The sequence below is a fragment of the Micropterus salmoides genome, unplaced genomic scaffold, assembly GCF_014851395.1.
Source record: "Micropterus salmoides isolate LMB-PRFRI ecotype aquatic unplaced genomic scaffold, ASM1485139v1 Ms_hic_scaffold_12, whole genome shotgun sequence".
Taxonomy (NCBI): domain Eukaryota; kingdom Metazoa; phylum Chordata; class Actinopteri; order Centrarchiformes; family Centrarchidae; genus Micropterus; species Micropterus salmoides.
In genome coordinates, this window is record NW_024040263.1 from 5,819,396 (window position 1) to 5,836,758 (window position 17,363).

General features: G+C 40.9%; 1 protein-coding gene across 1 annotated transcript in view; it reads right to left on the bottom strand.

The window, feature by feature from the left end:
• Positions 1-9,292, bottom strand: part of mtnr1aa (melatonin receptor 1A a) — a 33,793-nt gene extending 24,501 nt beyond the window's left edge. Inside the window, exon 1 of the mRNA XM_038713033.1 lies at positions 8,821-9,292. Within this exon, the coding sequence (XP_038568961.1) occupies positions 8,821-9,004 (184 nt within the window). The 5' untranslated portion in view covers positions 9,005-9,292. The remainder of the gene's footprint in view (positions 1-8,820) is intronic.
• Positions 9,293-17,363: the final 8,071 nt, after the last annotated feature.

Below are 17,363 nucleotides of genomic sequence, written 5' to 3' on the forward strand. Positions count from 1 at the left end.
CACCTTATTGCCGGACTGCCTTGATGCAAAGCGCTATTGGCAGAATTCCTCTACAGGTATGCGGTCTGACAACTTCACGTCTTTAGAGAACGGTGGGGGTGTTGGTTCAGAGTGATGCAAACAGACAGGGTGTCATGGAATATGAAACCTGGAAGGTCACATTTAAGTGAAAAGGAAAAAAAATATCGAGTGTGCGTGTGTGAGGGTGAGTAAGCTTGGGCGGAGTATAAAGAAGGTGGGAGACTGAGATGAGGCGCAAAACTTGTGAAACGCTATGCAGAATGTAAACCAGAAAAAGAAAGAATCAGAAAGGTTTGGTTTCTCAGAGGAGAAACCTGGAAAAACACAGACTACATTCTTATTATCCATTACATGCAGATCATATATACAGAATGGATTACTGCAGGCGGGCTTTGAGTGTACAGATAATCCTGCAAATATTAGAAAATCATGAAATCGTCTAGTAGCTGAGGCACCTTTAAAAGAGTAGACTAAGTCAAATGTGTTCTTGCTGGGTCAATTTTTCTTTCTCAGATGACCCTGGAAAGAGGCCTTAACACAGCAGGACAAGGTGGCACCTGTCAAGACTGAAACAGTGCAGTCAAATAGAGAATAACAGACTGCAGAGCAATTTTCCCATGATTATTTTCTACTAATGTTACAAAAACATAAACCCAGTGGTGAATGGCAGAAGAAACAAACTAACATGACTGAAATGGTGATGCATTATCTTTCTCAGAGTAAAAACATAAGCCGCTGTCTCTTTCACTGTATGTCTGCTTTGCATGACAGGCTCGCACCAATACGCTGCCTCCCTTTTCTTGTCTTTATCTCCACTATCATGTACTCTCTCTCTCTCTCTCCCTTGAGTGAAAGGCAGCAGCAAACAAGCCGGACAAGGTTGGAAACACAAACAACGATAACATCATGCCCAGCAGCGGAACCACAGCCGTGCATATATCTGCTACCTAATTAGATCTGTGTGTGATTTAATGTTTTAATCCTTAAGAGAGCCAAAAAGCCCTCTGACAGGAAATCTGTACAAAGTAGATATGCAAGCCGGGCGTAATTAATGAAAACGCATTGCATGTTTCAGTAGCACTGAAAGAAACATTTAATGCTGAAACATTTAATTTAAAGTTATCAGGTGCAAAGCAGCCACAGGAGACGCTAGCAGGCACTCCTTTTTTGTGTGTCCTGGCTGACAGGAGGGGCATTAACTAATCTATAGGTGGGGGATAAGTGCCTCATGAGTAAAAGCAGGAGATCCCTATCCACTCCCACTCAATTTTCATTTATTCAGCTTGGGCAAACTGTAAATTAATTGCAAAGCCGTGACCTTCTAGCTGTTGTAGGTCCCCAATTAGACCATGTTTTTCACCCACTGAGCCCTTTTCTTTCAGTTCTGATACTTTTAAGCTGCTCCACCCTACTGTGCCGCTCTGATGCTTATCACAGCAATCACCCAGTGAGCAGCTATGACTTCCATGCCTTCGCATATCTGTTAGAGAACAGTAGGAATGATAGGACACCATCAGCTAAATATGGGTTTAAATAAAGCTTTTTCTTTTTTACATTAATGTTTGCATTACCATGTCCTTTTCTTCAAATTATAATGAACTCTAGAATAAACGCAAAGGATGGTATCAGATTCAAAACCAATATTTCAGTCATGAGGAAAAGCATAAAAATATGTGACTGCTCTGAGATTGAGTTTATTTTATTAGGAGTATAATATGACAAAAACATACAGTAGATACAGTACAGTACAAGTTGTGTCAACTTTAGCAAGCAGACGTACTCTTTCACCTGTGGCTTTTTCAGTTACTGAGGGCCCCTTTCATAACTTAATCCTGACTTGAACTCTTGCTGTACTTTACAGAAAAGATGAATCTGTCTAACCCACAAAGAAGAAACTTTATTGAGCCACTCCACACCTCTTTTATACAGAGGAGGATTAGGGCCACATGTGAAAAATGTATTTGTATTTTGTAGTTTAAAGTTCTGAGTTTAAACCCAGAACTCAAATTTTTCACATGGCCCTATTCCTCTTCCATCTTGCTTCCGTTTTTTTATATATGACATATAAAGATATTCTGTTTTAAATAATAATTTGTTTCACATGGTTTTCCCACAAAAAAGGCCCCATTACTTGTTCAAAATAGCATCTTTTCCCTTCTCCCTGAAAAATCTATAATGAATTTATATACGAGCAAATATTTTACAGTTAAAAAATGTAACGGTTGAACACAATATGTCTCCCACGTTGCTGCAGGGGCGGCTTGTTCATTAGGGCGACCGGGCGACACACCGCACTGTTAATTAGCTGTTTTTGACAGACAGTTTGTCTCTCAATATCGCTGTCCAATCAGCGTCAAGTCGTGTTCCGTGGAGTCCCGCCTCTTTTGGTGCGATTTCAGTCTGGTTGTAAATCGCCCAGATCTCTCTCATAGACTTTCATGTAAAGGCAGTTATTTTCGAGCACTTACGTGTTTAATACATGCGCCCAGCAGCAGAGCTACGCTTCTGCCAACTGAAAACGACTCGGCAGTCCTCCAGCTTGTTGCCTCACTACGATAAGCTGCTGTTTTAAAACGTATGTTCAGGCTGAAAATTCAACCGTGGTGTCGTGAGATGCAGTGACTTTACCAGCAGTGAGTAAGACAGTTTAAATAATACATGTAATTTGTTAAGCTATGAGGAGAGGAAAAGTCCGCTAGCCACTAGGCTAAGCTAATAACTGTGACTGTAAAAAAATCTTGATAGTTAACGTTATTATTAAGCCGAATTTTATGCTTATGTTAAATGTGATTGTTATTAAGCCATGTTTTATATATGTTGGTGGAGTCAATTTAAAGTTAGCTGCACTTAACCAGTAAAAATTATTTGATGTGTTGTTTTTTTCTTTTATTGCCAGAAACCGAAGAAAGAGGAGGTAGCATGATGTGGCCACCACTGGCATCTTGTCAGAGGAGAGTAAAAAGGAGAAGTAGGAAAGCAACACAGAAAATAAACCAGAAAGAATAGAATACATGTTTTATATTTCCCCTTAAACGCCTTGATGTTTATGTGTAAATACTGCGCTTTATTCTGGATTTGTTGTTCCTAAAAAAAAGGTTTGTCACAGATAAATCAGATGATTGTGAGAGTCATGCTTTTTTCATTAATGCTAAAGAAGTTGCCTTTACATCCAAAGGTCTAAAGATCTTGACTGAGGACTGTTCATTCATTGTAGACATTGACAATGAACTTCAGTATGTAGCTGTTCACAAATACTGTACAGTATGTAGCCTAAGGAACAATCCTTGTCTCATAGCAGACTTAGACCATTGAACTGGTCACCTTAGCCATCATCGCAACAATTGCCCCCCCCCTTAGAGATTTGGCAGGAGCCGCCACTGCGTTGCTGTAAAGCCCGTTCTCAGAGTAAATGCACTGAAGTTCTCAAGTTTCCACAGCACACTTCTGTAAGTTGCATGTTTTGTGACCCCAACCTCCCTGTTTACTGTTCACTCTGGAAGTGAAGCTGTAATAATTTACTGCTAATAAAAGCAGAACATCCTACTGCCATTGCTTCACATTAAAAGCTTTCAAGTGGCACCCAATCAACCAGAACTGAAGTCTTAAGGAACACAACTTCAAGGTGAGAACAGAGAAATGACCCCCCTTCAGTAGATGAAAACCTTCAAACTCTGCACATACATGACTCTACAAAGTGAGGCTCAAACATCCAAGTGAAGAAACAATTAATAAGCAACACATTTTTCAGTGGAGGAGGACTAATAACATTTGTGATATAATATGGAGTTCAAAATTTTGCAATTTAAAAAGCTAAATAAACTTTGGAAAACAAGGTTTGATGACGTGGCAAATAATTAAATCAATTTCCATAAATCAAATAACTAAGCTCTTCCAAAATCAAAACAGTTCCCGGCCACAGATTTTATGCACGTTAACACTCCTGTTCCTCAGTCGCAGTGGGAAAGACTATAGCAGTGTGAGGCAAAGGGAGCGCAGCAGGGTTCACAAAGAGGCAGCCCTGTCATCAGAGGTGGGAACACATGATACAGCCAACCGATATTGATACTGCTGTCGGAGGATACATTATGCAGTGTAGCTTGACAATGGCTGCCAGTGTGAGCTCTCTTTGTTACTGAATTCTTCAACTAGACTTTACAATAAAAGATTTTTTGAACTGGTGCTCGGCCATGCAGGTAACACACAGTTTCACAGAGTACAATAAGTCGTAAACACAGCTATTCAAGCCTGTGGTCGCACAGATGGTTCCAGAGCTCTGTTTGAGAACTAAATATGAGGATTCCCTAAAACGTTTAGAGAAGGATGGCATAGACATGGCCAGGTGCTTCAAATGCAAGTGAAACATTAAAGAAAAGTAAAAAACAAAAGAAGCTTGTCACCCAATTTCAACTCAGCAAAGATACCTTAAAGGATAGTTTTTAAATGAATAAAAATTAACATTTAAGAACATCTTTAAGATTTCAGTCCTGGTTGATTTGGCGACACCAGTAGTTACTGATGCTAACAGCAAATGCAGTTTAATAATGTAAGTCACAGCAAAAGAACATTTTGTTGTTTTAATAAGGAAGTCAGGCAGTAATTGGCCCTTTTTCCATCATTCCGTGAGCAACCATGATCTGATCTTTAAGCTGCTCACGGTATGAGTGAAAGGAGTTGGTTACCTCGCTGAGAAGTTGGTGTGCAGCCTGTCGCCTGCAGCCCTTTATCTAACAGCTCACTGTGGCTGCTCCTTCATGTTCCATTACTCCAGGCAATTTTTCAAACTGATCCGCTGTCAAAAAATGTTTGAAAGATTGTTGTCTTGATTGTGCTACTTCATAATAAAAGTCGGCTCATGTGTTGCCTGTTAAATGCTTTTATATGTGGAGCTGCGGCAGTAGGAAATGTTCAGTTTGCATTAGCAGTAACTTAATACAGCACTTTCCTGGGATACCAACACCCAGTTTGTAATACTGCAAATATCTAAATGTTGTAATCAGTGTGCCATAGGCTCATCACCATTGGGTTACTTCATTCGGTGATAGAAAGTGACATAACAAGACATTTATTTTAATGAAAATCTTGTAGATTGTTACTTTAAGCTCCGTTCCGGCATAACAAATTTAACCCAAGAAACTTGTTGTCCCCCAAGTTTAATCAGACGTGCATTCTTGATACAGATACATGCGGCCCTGATAAAGCCTGGCCTAAAGGATTGCCGTTTCTCACAAAACAATCCTTTCAAATGGCTTCCCTCATGATGAAAATGAAACAGGATGCTGCGAAGTCAACATCTAGTGTACAACATCTACAGAAGGGGATTTGTTTTATTTTCACAGTCATCTCTTTATTAAGCTCCACAGCGCTGAGCCATTTTCCATTTAGAATCTCCCAACAAAGCCAATGGATATTTAGAAACCTAATACATTCATTTTAATAGGAGACACATTCAAATACCACTTAATTCTGCTTTAATGCCTCAAAATATTCATTACATTGAGAGCAATTATACTGTACCAGATACAAGAGGTGTAATGAACGATCGGAAATAACATTCTGCCGGCACACAGCCAAATCACACTCTATGTCACCCTCAAAAACAGACAGCTTTGGCTTATTTGGCATCAGCGCAACTCAGAGCAGAACTCAGTATTTGTCTGTCACTTCAGACTGTGAATCGTCCAGTACATAAGCCAATGTTTAAAATTCATGTGCTGTTGAACCTGTAAAGTTTTCTGCCTTGAGAGGGATCAGCACAAAGAAAACTGAGATGGCGTATCGCAAAGAAGACTTTTCAGAATTTTAACAAACATCTTGCACAAATGACACGTCTCTTTTGTTCTCAATCACTAATTCACTCTCCTATGAAGTCTGCTGCCACCCAACCTAGCAGGGTCGCCATGTTGGCCATCAAGGACTGCTCAGATTTTCCATCTGCCACTTTTTGCAGCATGTCAAATCAGCATATTGTCTTCTTTGACATACTCTCTGGTGTAAACATAGCAGTGAAGCTAAGAGAATCGTGCCAAAAAAGAAAACGACACAATCTACAGGATGAAAAGGCACTGCATGGCATTGTGTCAGAACTCAGACAGGGCTACCAGGTTTGATATTCTCTTAAAATCATAAAAAAGCTACATAAATCCATCTCACATTATATTCCATGAGCTAATGTGCCACTTCAGCCAAACAGCTAGCCAAAACGATCAGTGGTGGCTATTCCTTGTTGGCATCGTTTGTTTTTTCTTCAGCATGAAATGAAAAAATCCTTTATCTACAACAGAACAGGTACATTTAAGATGATTTATTGGCACTGAGCTGAGCTCACAGCACTAATTCTGTATCCAGCCATGCAGCTGAAACCACTCACCATGTGTTCTTGGCTTCACGCTCACTCGCTCACTGGCCATTTTGTGCACTGACGGAGGGTTTGGCTATGCAGAGACAGCAGTGCTGCTGCTGTCTGCAATATGTGACCACAACGCCTGCCAGGTTCTCCACTGAGTATATTTAATTTTTCATTATTTTATTCATCCCCTTGTTGTTCATCTGCTGTGCAATATCTAACAGCATTTAGTTCTTGCCAAGAATATCTATGTCCACTTGTTTTTCCACGGTGGAGGTCCGATCTATTCAACACCAGGTAATGTAATTATTTGTGGACACAGAATGTGGCAGTTAAAACCCACTCCTGAAAGTTTGGACTGGAGATAAATTTGTGGCTGCATTTCAGTCAATCATATGTGGCATCAAATTCCCACAGATAAGGGCCAGTAAAACAAACAGTACCAGCTCATACGCCATCAAAACATTCCAACAGTAATGAAAGCATGAATGGAAGAGTTTTTATATCAATCAATACGTCTGCCAATTTGCATAGAATTTGCCAAAGGCTTTTCTGAACAGAACATTGTAAGAGCCTTAAGTTAGGCATGCACATCTCCACAACTTGAATGGAAAGTAGCAAATACGCTTCAAAGGCATGAACTTGTGGAACAATGTCATCAGTCTAAGGGGGACTTGTTAGTATTCACAGACAGTTTTATAAAACACAATTAAGCTGAGTTTTTTTTTCATAGCTTCTTTTGATCCTCAAACATTCCTCAGGAATGTTTGGTCGGAATTCAGTATGGCAAATTTAATTGTCCAATGAGCTGATTAATTAAATGTTAATTCTAGCTGGTAATGCTCAGCGATATGCGACACAGAAGTGTTGAATATGCAGGTGATAAAAGTTATCTACATGTTTGATTAAAGTTCTACTTCTGCTGCTTTATGACCTCCTATCTTGTGATTAGCCATAATTAAGGGAACAACTTCAAATATGCAGTTTCCTTAATGTATCCCTCCTTTTGTCCCATACTGTGTTCAACAATTTAACATGCAATTCAATAACTTACAAAATCACACAGATACATTTTCAGTTTGAGAGACAGTTTCTGTCTCAAGGCAGCTTGGCTACAGCTGTGTTTTGAGCGCCTCTATCAAAATGTATGAATCCAGGACGACTTTTGGAAAATTGAATGTGTTCTCTATCAAATGCTTATTATCATAAAGCAATGGAAGCTTGCAGGAATCTCAGTAAGAGGCAATCATATCCTTGGACATCCTAGAAAACGTTTAATATTCCTCAGAGGGGCTCACTGCTCTCTCCCCACATGATGGAAATCTATTGTGACCCTAACATTTCTGAGGTGAGTGAAATGGTAATGTCAGGAGTGTATTTAGCAAATCACTCTACTACAGCCTCCAAATGATGACAGCCATGATATGTGAAGCTGCCAGTTAGTGCGTGTGCAGACCTCATCGCGACAGGAGCCTCTTGGGGTTTCTCAGCAGCGCTGTGTCCTCTGACTATTAAATTAGGAGCGTTTTACCACCTTCACTGGGCAAGACAAACACTGCTGTGTTAACGCTGTCCAAACTCGGGGACGCACAATTTAATCAACAGCCCATATCATAATTAAATTCACAGCGAGGTGGTTCGTACAGAAAAACACACACACAGCACAAGTTTTATCATCGACCTGGAAATACATTAAACATTCTGTTGTCATTATCATTATTAAATTAAATCTCCTGGCTGAAGTAACATCAATAGAGGCATAGCCAGGGAAGCATTAGTCTGAATAGTGGTGGGACAAGCGCTGGGCTTTCCCCGTGGCTTTAGACTGTGCCAATAATTGCTATAATGTTTCTCTTCGCTTTACTCTCATCTGAGCCTGCGTAGCTGTCCGCGTGCTTCGTTTCGGTCAGTGAAATTATATCTGCTTCAAAAGTAGGCTAAAGCAAGTCAAGGTCGATTTGAACTGTCCATTAAAATCAGGCGCTAGGGGAAGCACTACAAGCTAAAGAAACAATAGAAAATAAACCCAGAAAATGTATACAATTATTTATAGTGATATTAAAGTGAAAAATATTTATTAAAGCCAACAATAACCTCCTCCAAAGGGCGAATGTGTTATGGGTTGGCAAGGTCGTATTATATCCCGGGCACAGGCATCTTCATGGTAGCTCGGGTTTGTGATGACCAGCTCGCTGGCAGAGATGGACAACCGTAAAAAATGACAAAAATTAAAATGTTTTCAACCCTTACAACAATACAGCGCCGTGACAACAGAATATGTCACTCTGGAATTTAATTTATAAAACTATATTTGTCTCAACCTACAACACTTGACTGTTGTCACTTTAAAAAATATTGTGACTAGAGTTTTTGTTTTGTTTATAAGGCAGCCGAGTTCAACCACGCGCGCGCCGCTCCGTCGCCACTCAGGCACACCTTTTCTGACTTTGACTCACCTGCATTCCTGAGCTTCTTGTTCCGATACACAGAGAAAATGACCAGGAGGTTGCCCAGGATGTCGACGACGATAGTAAAGATGAGGAAGCACCCCAAAGTTGTGGTAACCCACGGCGGGCGGCTCAGGACGGTGTCACTGGGGTCTGGCGAGGAGCTGTTCAGGTGAGACTCATTTATAACCATTGTATACAGTCGCGGAACTTTCTCAACTGGCCCAAATGCAACGTGCCGTGACTCCCCGTGCGTCCTAAAGCCTGGATTTTGGAGACACTGGTGGTGGGATACTGTAGCCTCTCGCGGCTTTCATCTTCATCCTCTCCACGCGCGCTTCTCTTCCTTCTTCTCCCCCGCGTGGACTTTCCCCAGCTGCCGCGGATCTCTCTGGTCGCCTCAGTGACACTTCTGCGCCCGTGTGCCATTCACTTTGTCGGTACGCATGTGTGACATGAAGCCGCAACTTCAAACCTTCCCAGCATGTGACCAAACAGTCCGGAGAGGAGCGGCTTTATTTAGAGGGAGAAATGCTGTCGCTTGGTGGCCGAGAGCTGGAACAGCAAATGAAGGGCTCGGAAGGCGCCCTACTTCTTTTCATTTACCGGATGCGTGCTCATTCATGGCTTTGCGGTGGCCCGCGTTGCTTTATTTCAGCAGCCCATTCATTATCTTTTTTTGAAGAATCATTCATGTTTTCTCTGTTCCAGGGGAAAAGCCCACATACGGTTCTTACGGAAGCTATAAGACAATGCGGAACTGTCTTATTTTAACTTATATGAATGCTCAAGCATGCTGGTGATTGAACACTGGGTTTATTGTGTATAAGACGATATTATTGGATTCATTGAAACCACTGACCCTCCCACCATGCATAGCTTATATATAGGCCTAATCACTGAAATACTAACGAAAGAGTTTTGTTTGAACATCCCTGAGAATGGATGGAGTTTCTATACAAAGAATGGCTATTGTGCTATTGTTAGTTAATGATGTTCACCATAAATGGGTCACCCCCCCCCCCCCCCCACACACACACACACACACACACAGGCACATTTCTGCAGCCTATTGTGCTGTCTCATATAACAGTATTGATGTGAATAATAATAATAACACTAATAATAATGAATTAATGACAGTTCGACATAATAAAACCACAAGACAACTACTGATAGAGCACTAGTTCGACTAGTCCCTGATGAGTTATAGATTTGCCTACTCAGTCCTTTACACCGATTTACAATAATTAGTATATTTCACCTGCACTATAACACTGACTGCCTATAGCCTTATTGCTTTTGACAATGCCAAATCAGTTAGTCATACTCTCTGTAGTCATGACATGAAAGTAAACACATAGTAAAGTCTTGTCATTCAAGACACTCATTTTAATAATCGTGGTCATATGTGTTGCCTGTAACCTTGTCTGTCACTGAAAAAGAAAAACACTTGCTAGGGATGGGAATCGAGGCATTTTTAACTGATCGGTATTGGCTTTGGATGCAGGCTTGGATACAGGCTTTTTTCCATAATGCATTGCAGAGCTATTCAATACTCAAGCATTTATTGGATTAATTTTAATAACTTAAATGTACTTGAAGAGTGCACTGTCAAACTGTATTATCTAAATCTAAATAAATAAATAATCAATATTAAATTACTTCACTTTTTTATCGGGACATCCCTGCTTACATTATTCAACCAGATGTCTATAGCTACTAATGCTAAGCTAAACTTTTTGAGGCCATACACATAATTTCTGAAAAGCTCTGACCTCTTTGGCTTTACCAAACCAAATCTATGAATAAATAAATGGCCTAAAACCGCACATTAGTAAATGAATCTTGCTACCATCACGATTGATAGTTCATTTTGCAGACACAATGAGGATACTCCTCCAAGAAGTTATCAGTAGTGCGACTTTGGAATAAAAAAAACTTGCAGCTCTCTTTCTATCATTTGTGCATGTTTCACTGATTTGCAAGTGCAGTATAATTCAGTGATCACGCCCCGACTTGTTATCCCTTTCCGTCCCTCACAACATTATTTTGTTACCACTCAGCAACATAATCCTGAGCTCCTTTTTGAACTTGATTCCCAATCTCATTGCCTTTTCTCACGTCATTTTAAGAAAGAAACAGCTTATTATAAATTAATAGCGAATTAGATTCAAGCTAAGTGTGATCATTATCGCTCCCCGTTCGTCTCTCTATATTACATTTGAGGTCAGCATATTCTTCGCCCTGTTGGCAGACATTGATCTGGACACGCTGTAATCTTTAGGACTGATCTGGATAATTAAAGCTGTTAGTGAGGCAGCACAGTAAACATTGTAAGAAACACTAAGTGGGGACTGGGAGAGAGAAGACGAGAGGAAAGGGAAGACTGAATCTTTGTGTCACTTGATGTTCAGTCTTCTCTGTTTTGCTTGATGATAGAAGAAACTTCAGCAGCAGCTGCACTGGTAGAACATATGGAACATTTGGAGCTACTGACTCAACATCTACACATTGTGGGGAAAGTATCAATTTCCTTTAACTGGAAATGAGTATTATAAGGCTAACTAACAGCGAAATGTTAATTGCTGAAATTAAACTCTGTTTCACCCATTGCAAGTCAGGAACTGTGGGCATCTTTACCCATGGGCCCTTGGGTAATGCATCCTGTTATTTCAAATGAACATGTTACAATCTTATTAAGCAAACAGCTTACAGTAACTGCACATTCAGCCTCACACAATTATTTTATCTTCAGACTTTTTGTGTAAGGAAAATCTGAACTAAAACAATACTGCTGTTATTGTGCATCGTGTTTTCCAATCTTTCAAAAGAGGATGAGACCTTTTTGTGGAAACAGCATCTAAGCTTCAGGCCTCTGGGTGAGCAGTTCCCATGGCAGCAGTTGACTGATATTTTAGGGCCTGTAGCCTTTGCATTGAATCCCTTTCGGCACTCACAACGTAGGTTATGCACTACTGACTGGAGCACAGCATTTTTCCCCCTTCCTTTTTCAACAAGCCCACATAGTATTCATCACGTACTGTTAGCGATCTGAAACGTCTGCTCTTTTACAGCATTTGGGAGGACCATGCTGTTCATGCTCGGAAAATAAAAGCTAGCAAACTGGATTAACTAGCTTTCACTCAGTTTGCCTCTGGCTTCATTTACCTCAGTATTAACATCTACACAACAATCTCTCTCGTATCGTTGCGGTGAGGTGTGTACCATGTGTAGATTTTGTGCATGTTTGATTAGCCGTTGTGAATAATCTGTATCACTTTATCCTCTTCTGAGCTTGGCGATTCTCATAGATATCCCACCTCTGAGTACCAGGGAAACCCAGGAGCTGCTGCCTTAGTAAATCAGGGGTTGAATACACACAGATTGAGGCCGCAATCTCAACTCCATTTTCTTCAGACCCTTACTGTTGCTTTTGTCCCAAATTACAGAAAAGAGGGGGTCTAGCTAGAGTTGGCTGTCTCTCTTTCATGGGCCCAGATTTGGTGACAACAAATGATCTGTCAAAAGTCACAGCAACGAGTAGTGACCTCGTACCTGGAGGGCTTGTATGCTACTCTGTGATTCTAATCAACACACATAGTAGCATGCAGAGTCACAGAGTCACATAGGGACTTCTTAAATCACAGATGGTACAAAGCAATGGCTAACAACAACGTCGCCCCACAGACGGTTAACCGCTTGTGTGTCTACTGGGATTAAAATTCATGAACTATTCTTAGCAAATATGATTTTACTTGTGACTTTTTCAATCAGTAGTTGAGAGTTCCTATATCTACCCTCTGTTTCTTGTTGGAGCCCATGATTCACTGTTTTCCCTGCTGGGCCTTTATAACCATCCAGAGCAATGAGACTTTTATCTAATGGATAATTGAAGGCGTTTATAAATCAGTAATTTCAGCGGTAGAGGAGCAAGCACAGAACATGTAACCCAGCCCGCGACAAGTAATGAACAGGCATCTGAGAGGGAGAGAGACATATCTGCAGGGGATACTGTGTTTTGTTGTAACTCCCATGCTTTTAGGAAAGCATACTGCCACTACAAGCGTTTTACTTTTACTAAAATGGTCTTAAAGAGTGAACAGGATAATGCTCTGGCACATGCACCTATGGATGCTGGCTGCCACATTGTCATTTCCTTCTTTCATTAGATGAACATCAGAGGTAAGAGATGAGACAGAAGTACTTTTTGTATTTTATGCCAATTCAGCAACTTTGAATTTAAAGTCAGTAGAACTGACAGAGAGCAGGGTTAAGGTGAGGGGGAATAAGGTATGCTATCTTCTTAGAAAGACCTCCAAGGAAGCTTCTTCACTTCATCGGCTAAATAAAAGAGAGGAAATTGAAAAGGCAGAGAGAGAGATGGAGGGAAGATGCACTGTATGTTTTCATCACGGCAATCAGAGAAACAGGTTCAAGCGAGACATTATGAGTTTTGTGGGGGAAGGAGGGGATGAAAAGGGGAAGGGTGAAAGAGGAAAAAGGAGAGTGGGAGAGAAGTGCTGTATGTGGGGGATGGAAAGGGCAGATGCACCCGTGATGAGGACAGGAGGGTGCCGAGAGGACCCCCTCTACACACACACACACACACACACACACACACACACACACACACACACACACACACACACACACGGACGCACTTCTCTCATTTGAGAGAGCTGTCAGCAAAATGAAGGAGAGGAGACAGAAGTAATGTAATGAGTGCGGTCTCGACACAGCCCTGGCATGTCTCTGCTGCTTCACTGGTCATCACTACATCCCACAGAGAAACATGAGTGTTTGCTTTTATCTGCTGTTGTGCCCCCCCCCCACTCCCCACATCCCACATCCCACATCCCACCTCCGCCTCCTCCACTTGGCTGGTTACCATGACAACAGCGGAGCTCCACCCAGGAAAGAGATGTGTATGCTGGTAGAAAGAGGATTATTGGGGTCAGTGGTCTCTGCGTGTGTGCGTCTCTCTCTCTCTCTCACGCACATGCACACATGTTTTCTCACAGCACATGATTATGCACAGACACATAACAATACAGTAGCTGATTTACTGTAATGTGAATGCAGCCAGACAATTTTTTGTGTTGGTTGTTGTTTATTTAATGTGTGGGTTCCTTCCATTATCCATTTTACGGGTTTGTATTTATGTTGTATTTCACACCTCAGTCGTTGTCGATTAACATGCTGCTGCTCACTCCAACTCACTGAACATATCGTAAAAGTTACTATCAAATTGTTTATTTTAACCAGTAGGAATATTACATGTATAAAAGTTAAATCTTTTTTTTCTTAAAATCTTAAATTTTTCCCATAAAATTAACTACACAATTGAACTGTGGAGAATCTAACCGATCAAACGATGTGTAGCATGTCCTTATTGACAAAAGTTTAAACATATATATTGGTATGACTGATCTAAGCAGCTTAGAACTAGCTCAAGCAGGCGACCATTTAAAAGGTTTTATACATCCAGAGAACTTCTATAAAAACAAGACCAGGCCTCTAATTGAGATCTGCGTTTATTTGTCAAAGCATGTAGTCCCACCAGGCTAATTGGGAATAGGCTTTTAATTAAAGTTGTACTGTGTTTCACTAAGAAACTTTAGCGACTAGAACTCGAAAGTAGAACTAGAAGGCATTGCTCTTACGACTTGCCAAGCTGATGACCCCTCATGATCTCACTACGGCATCATCTGGGTTATTTTCTTGACTTGACCAAACTCTTCTAAAGTCACAGAACAGAAGACAACTGTTGATGATGAGTAAACTGATCTTCATGCGTAAAATTGGTCCCCCCTTTAATAAATTCAATTTTTCCTCATGTTATGCCTTTTAAATGTTTCTCCCCACTCCTCCTGATGTTTGTGTTGTTAGATTTTAGCCGTGATATAGAAATGATTCTAGCAACACTCCGTGGTTTTTCCGACAAAATGGCTCATCTGGTACATTATTGTAAACATGGCTCTGCCAAAATGGTTCCTCCGCAATGAAACATGCCATCAAGAAGTTTAATGCAGCTCAAATTGACATGGCGGCAATCTTCGCCTCATTTTTACGCCTGCTTCTTCTGTTGTAACCAGGCCACATCAACAAGTGTCTTTGTTTTCCTGCAGCAGCCCGGAGTTTCTCCCAGACTGTATTGTCTGTGGATGATAATGTTGGGCCAGACAGCTGAGGTGGGTCGATGTTAATATCAGCTCAGAGTCTCTTTGTATAGATCAGACATGTCTGGGTCTGAGGGGGGCTCTCAGCATAGTTCTGCTGAATGACTGGGTAGATTATTAGGACACTCAGTACTGTGTAGACAGGTTTAAACAACACGTTAGCCTCATGTTAATCACTTCCTTCCGCCCTCTGGGTTTCTCTCAGACACTTCTGTTTGATTTGACTTGATATTTGAGGTATTTGATATTTGAGGAACCTCAACTTGCATTTATTAACAGTCTTGTGCACACACCCTGCGCAAACAGTAAATCATTGCTTGAGGTGAGATGAATGAAAAGCGAATCTTGCCATCAAAAACTCTGGATTACTGACGTTTTAACTTTATGTAAGAATATTTTTTGGCATACATATAAGGTATATGGACCTGTTTTTTAATTTCACAAATGTGCCTGTTTGACCGAGCAGTGTGGGGGAAATAATGCATGCTTACGTCACATTATCACTGTGCAGGTTTTCATACCAACTGATCCATGAATCGACTGATTTGGCTGAGTTGTGTTCCTTCATTCAGCCAGAAGGATCCACTGAGTGAAATCATTTAATGAGAATGCACGTGTCTCTCATTGGATTGTTCCGCTGTTTTTGGCTCCCAAAACCATCCTGCCTTCCTCCAGCTTATATGAGTTGTCATATGCAGCCATCTTGTGGTTGTCATACCGTACTACATACTCACAGCCTCCCTAAGTGAACTCTAATGAACACAGCTTGTGAAGCAGAACACAGAACTGCATTCATGATTCCATAATAAGAATAATGCAGGTATGAAAATCTTAATTTATTTAATGGAAAAACACCTGGTGCCATTTCCAGAGTTAATTGGATCCACCAAGCATGAGATTAAACAGCACTTGATTGGTTGCAAAGTGGTTCAATTACCAGCCGCTGCTAGAGCAGGGGATAAACACTACATTTTCCCACATTATACCATACAGACTGCAGAGCTGTTTCACATTCAAAACCTACACATTTAGTGCTGTTTCTGAAAATGTTCTTTTACTCTGCAATCCAGCTGAGAAAGAACTGTCCATACCCACTAATCAGTTGTAGCAACAGCCTCCTTTTAGAGTGAAAATGCATAGAAGACCAACATGCAATGAGGAGCGCAGAAATGAGGAATACAATAATAGCATGACCTTTCCAACTTGGTAACACTTCCTAATGAGGCATGCTATATAAAATATTTATGTAAGTGTGTGTTTCTTTAATAAATCTTAACAGATCAGTTAGCATTATAAAAGACAAATTTAGGGTTACCAGGCTGTGAAAAATCCATTTGCCTCGTGTTTTTCCGCCTCCAGCATAAGTTGTTTTTGTACTATTAACTCTGAAATTAATTAAGAAGACCCAAATGTATTAGAAAGTGTTAGATGAGAAGATTCATACCAGTCTCACAGAATATTTAAGTTCATCTTATCATTCAGACAGGAAACCGGAGGAAACAGCTAGCCTGGCTCTACCAGCACCTCTACAGCTCACTAATTAACACATTGCATGCTCATTTGTTTATTTCTCACAAAAACTGACGTGTAAATACAAATCTTTCTTTTTCAGTTTGCAATTTTAGTATAAGCGCATAAAAGTGTACTCCTCAGTTCAGTTCCTCAAAAGTGTAATCCTCAGAGAGATCTTCCTCATGAAAAGACACAGCATGTTATGCTGGACAAGGAAATACATGTATGCATTTGTCACAACCTGGCAATCCAAAAGTTGTTCTCACAAATGTTTTTTTACCCATCACTTAATAATTAACAAATGAGTTAATATCATGTTCAAAGCCAGTAGTTACTTAGAAAGCCCTTATCAAGTATGTCTCATGAAGTGGTCCTGTATACTGTGATGAGTATATTCTGTGCACCCAAGCAGCTCTTTGATGCAAGAGGCACCACTATCATGCAGACAGCCAGACATGTTGGTGACATGATATGATGCGTTAGAGAGGGGCCGGGGAGAGATACGTCTTGACAGTAGTCAGCCTATAACAGCACATGCGGAGTGACTCCGCTGTCCTGTCTCAAAAGGTCACCTTCCACCGCAGAGCCCAGCAGGAAGAGCAGCAAGTCCCGCGTCGAGCTGTGACCAGGTAAGCACAGTGCAGAGCGCCGTGTGTGAGAAAACACAGAGCACTGGCTGATTGTCGTGGTGGACCAGGCCTGGAGGTATCTAGGGCACGTTAGTTTATCTGGCCCCATGTGAAACAACTGGTGTTTATTGATACAAGCAGCTGCAGAGAGTCTGAGGAGAGAGGTGACACGAAGCTGTCAGACTGAGATTTTATCTCCATTGGATTCAGTTTGCCCTTTTGTTTCCTC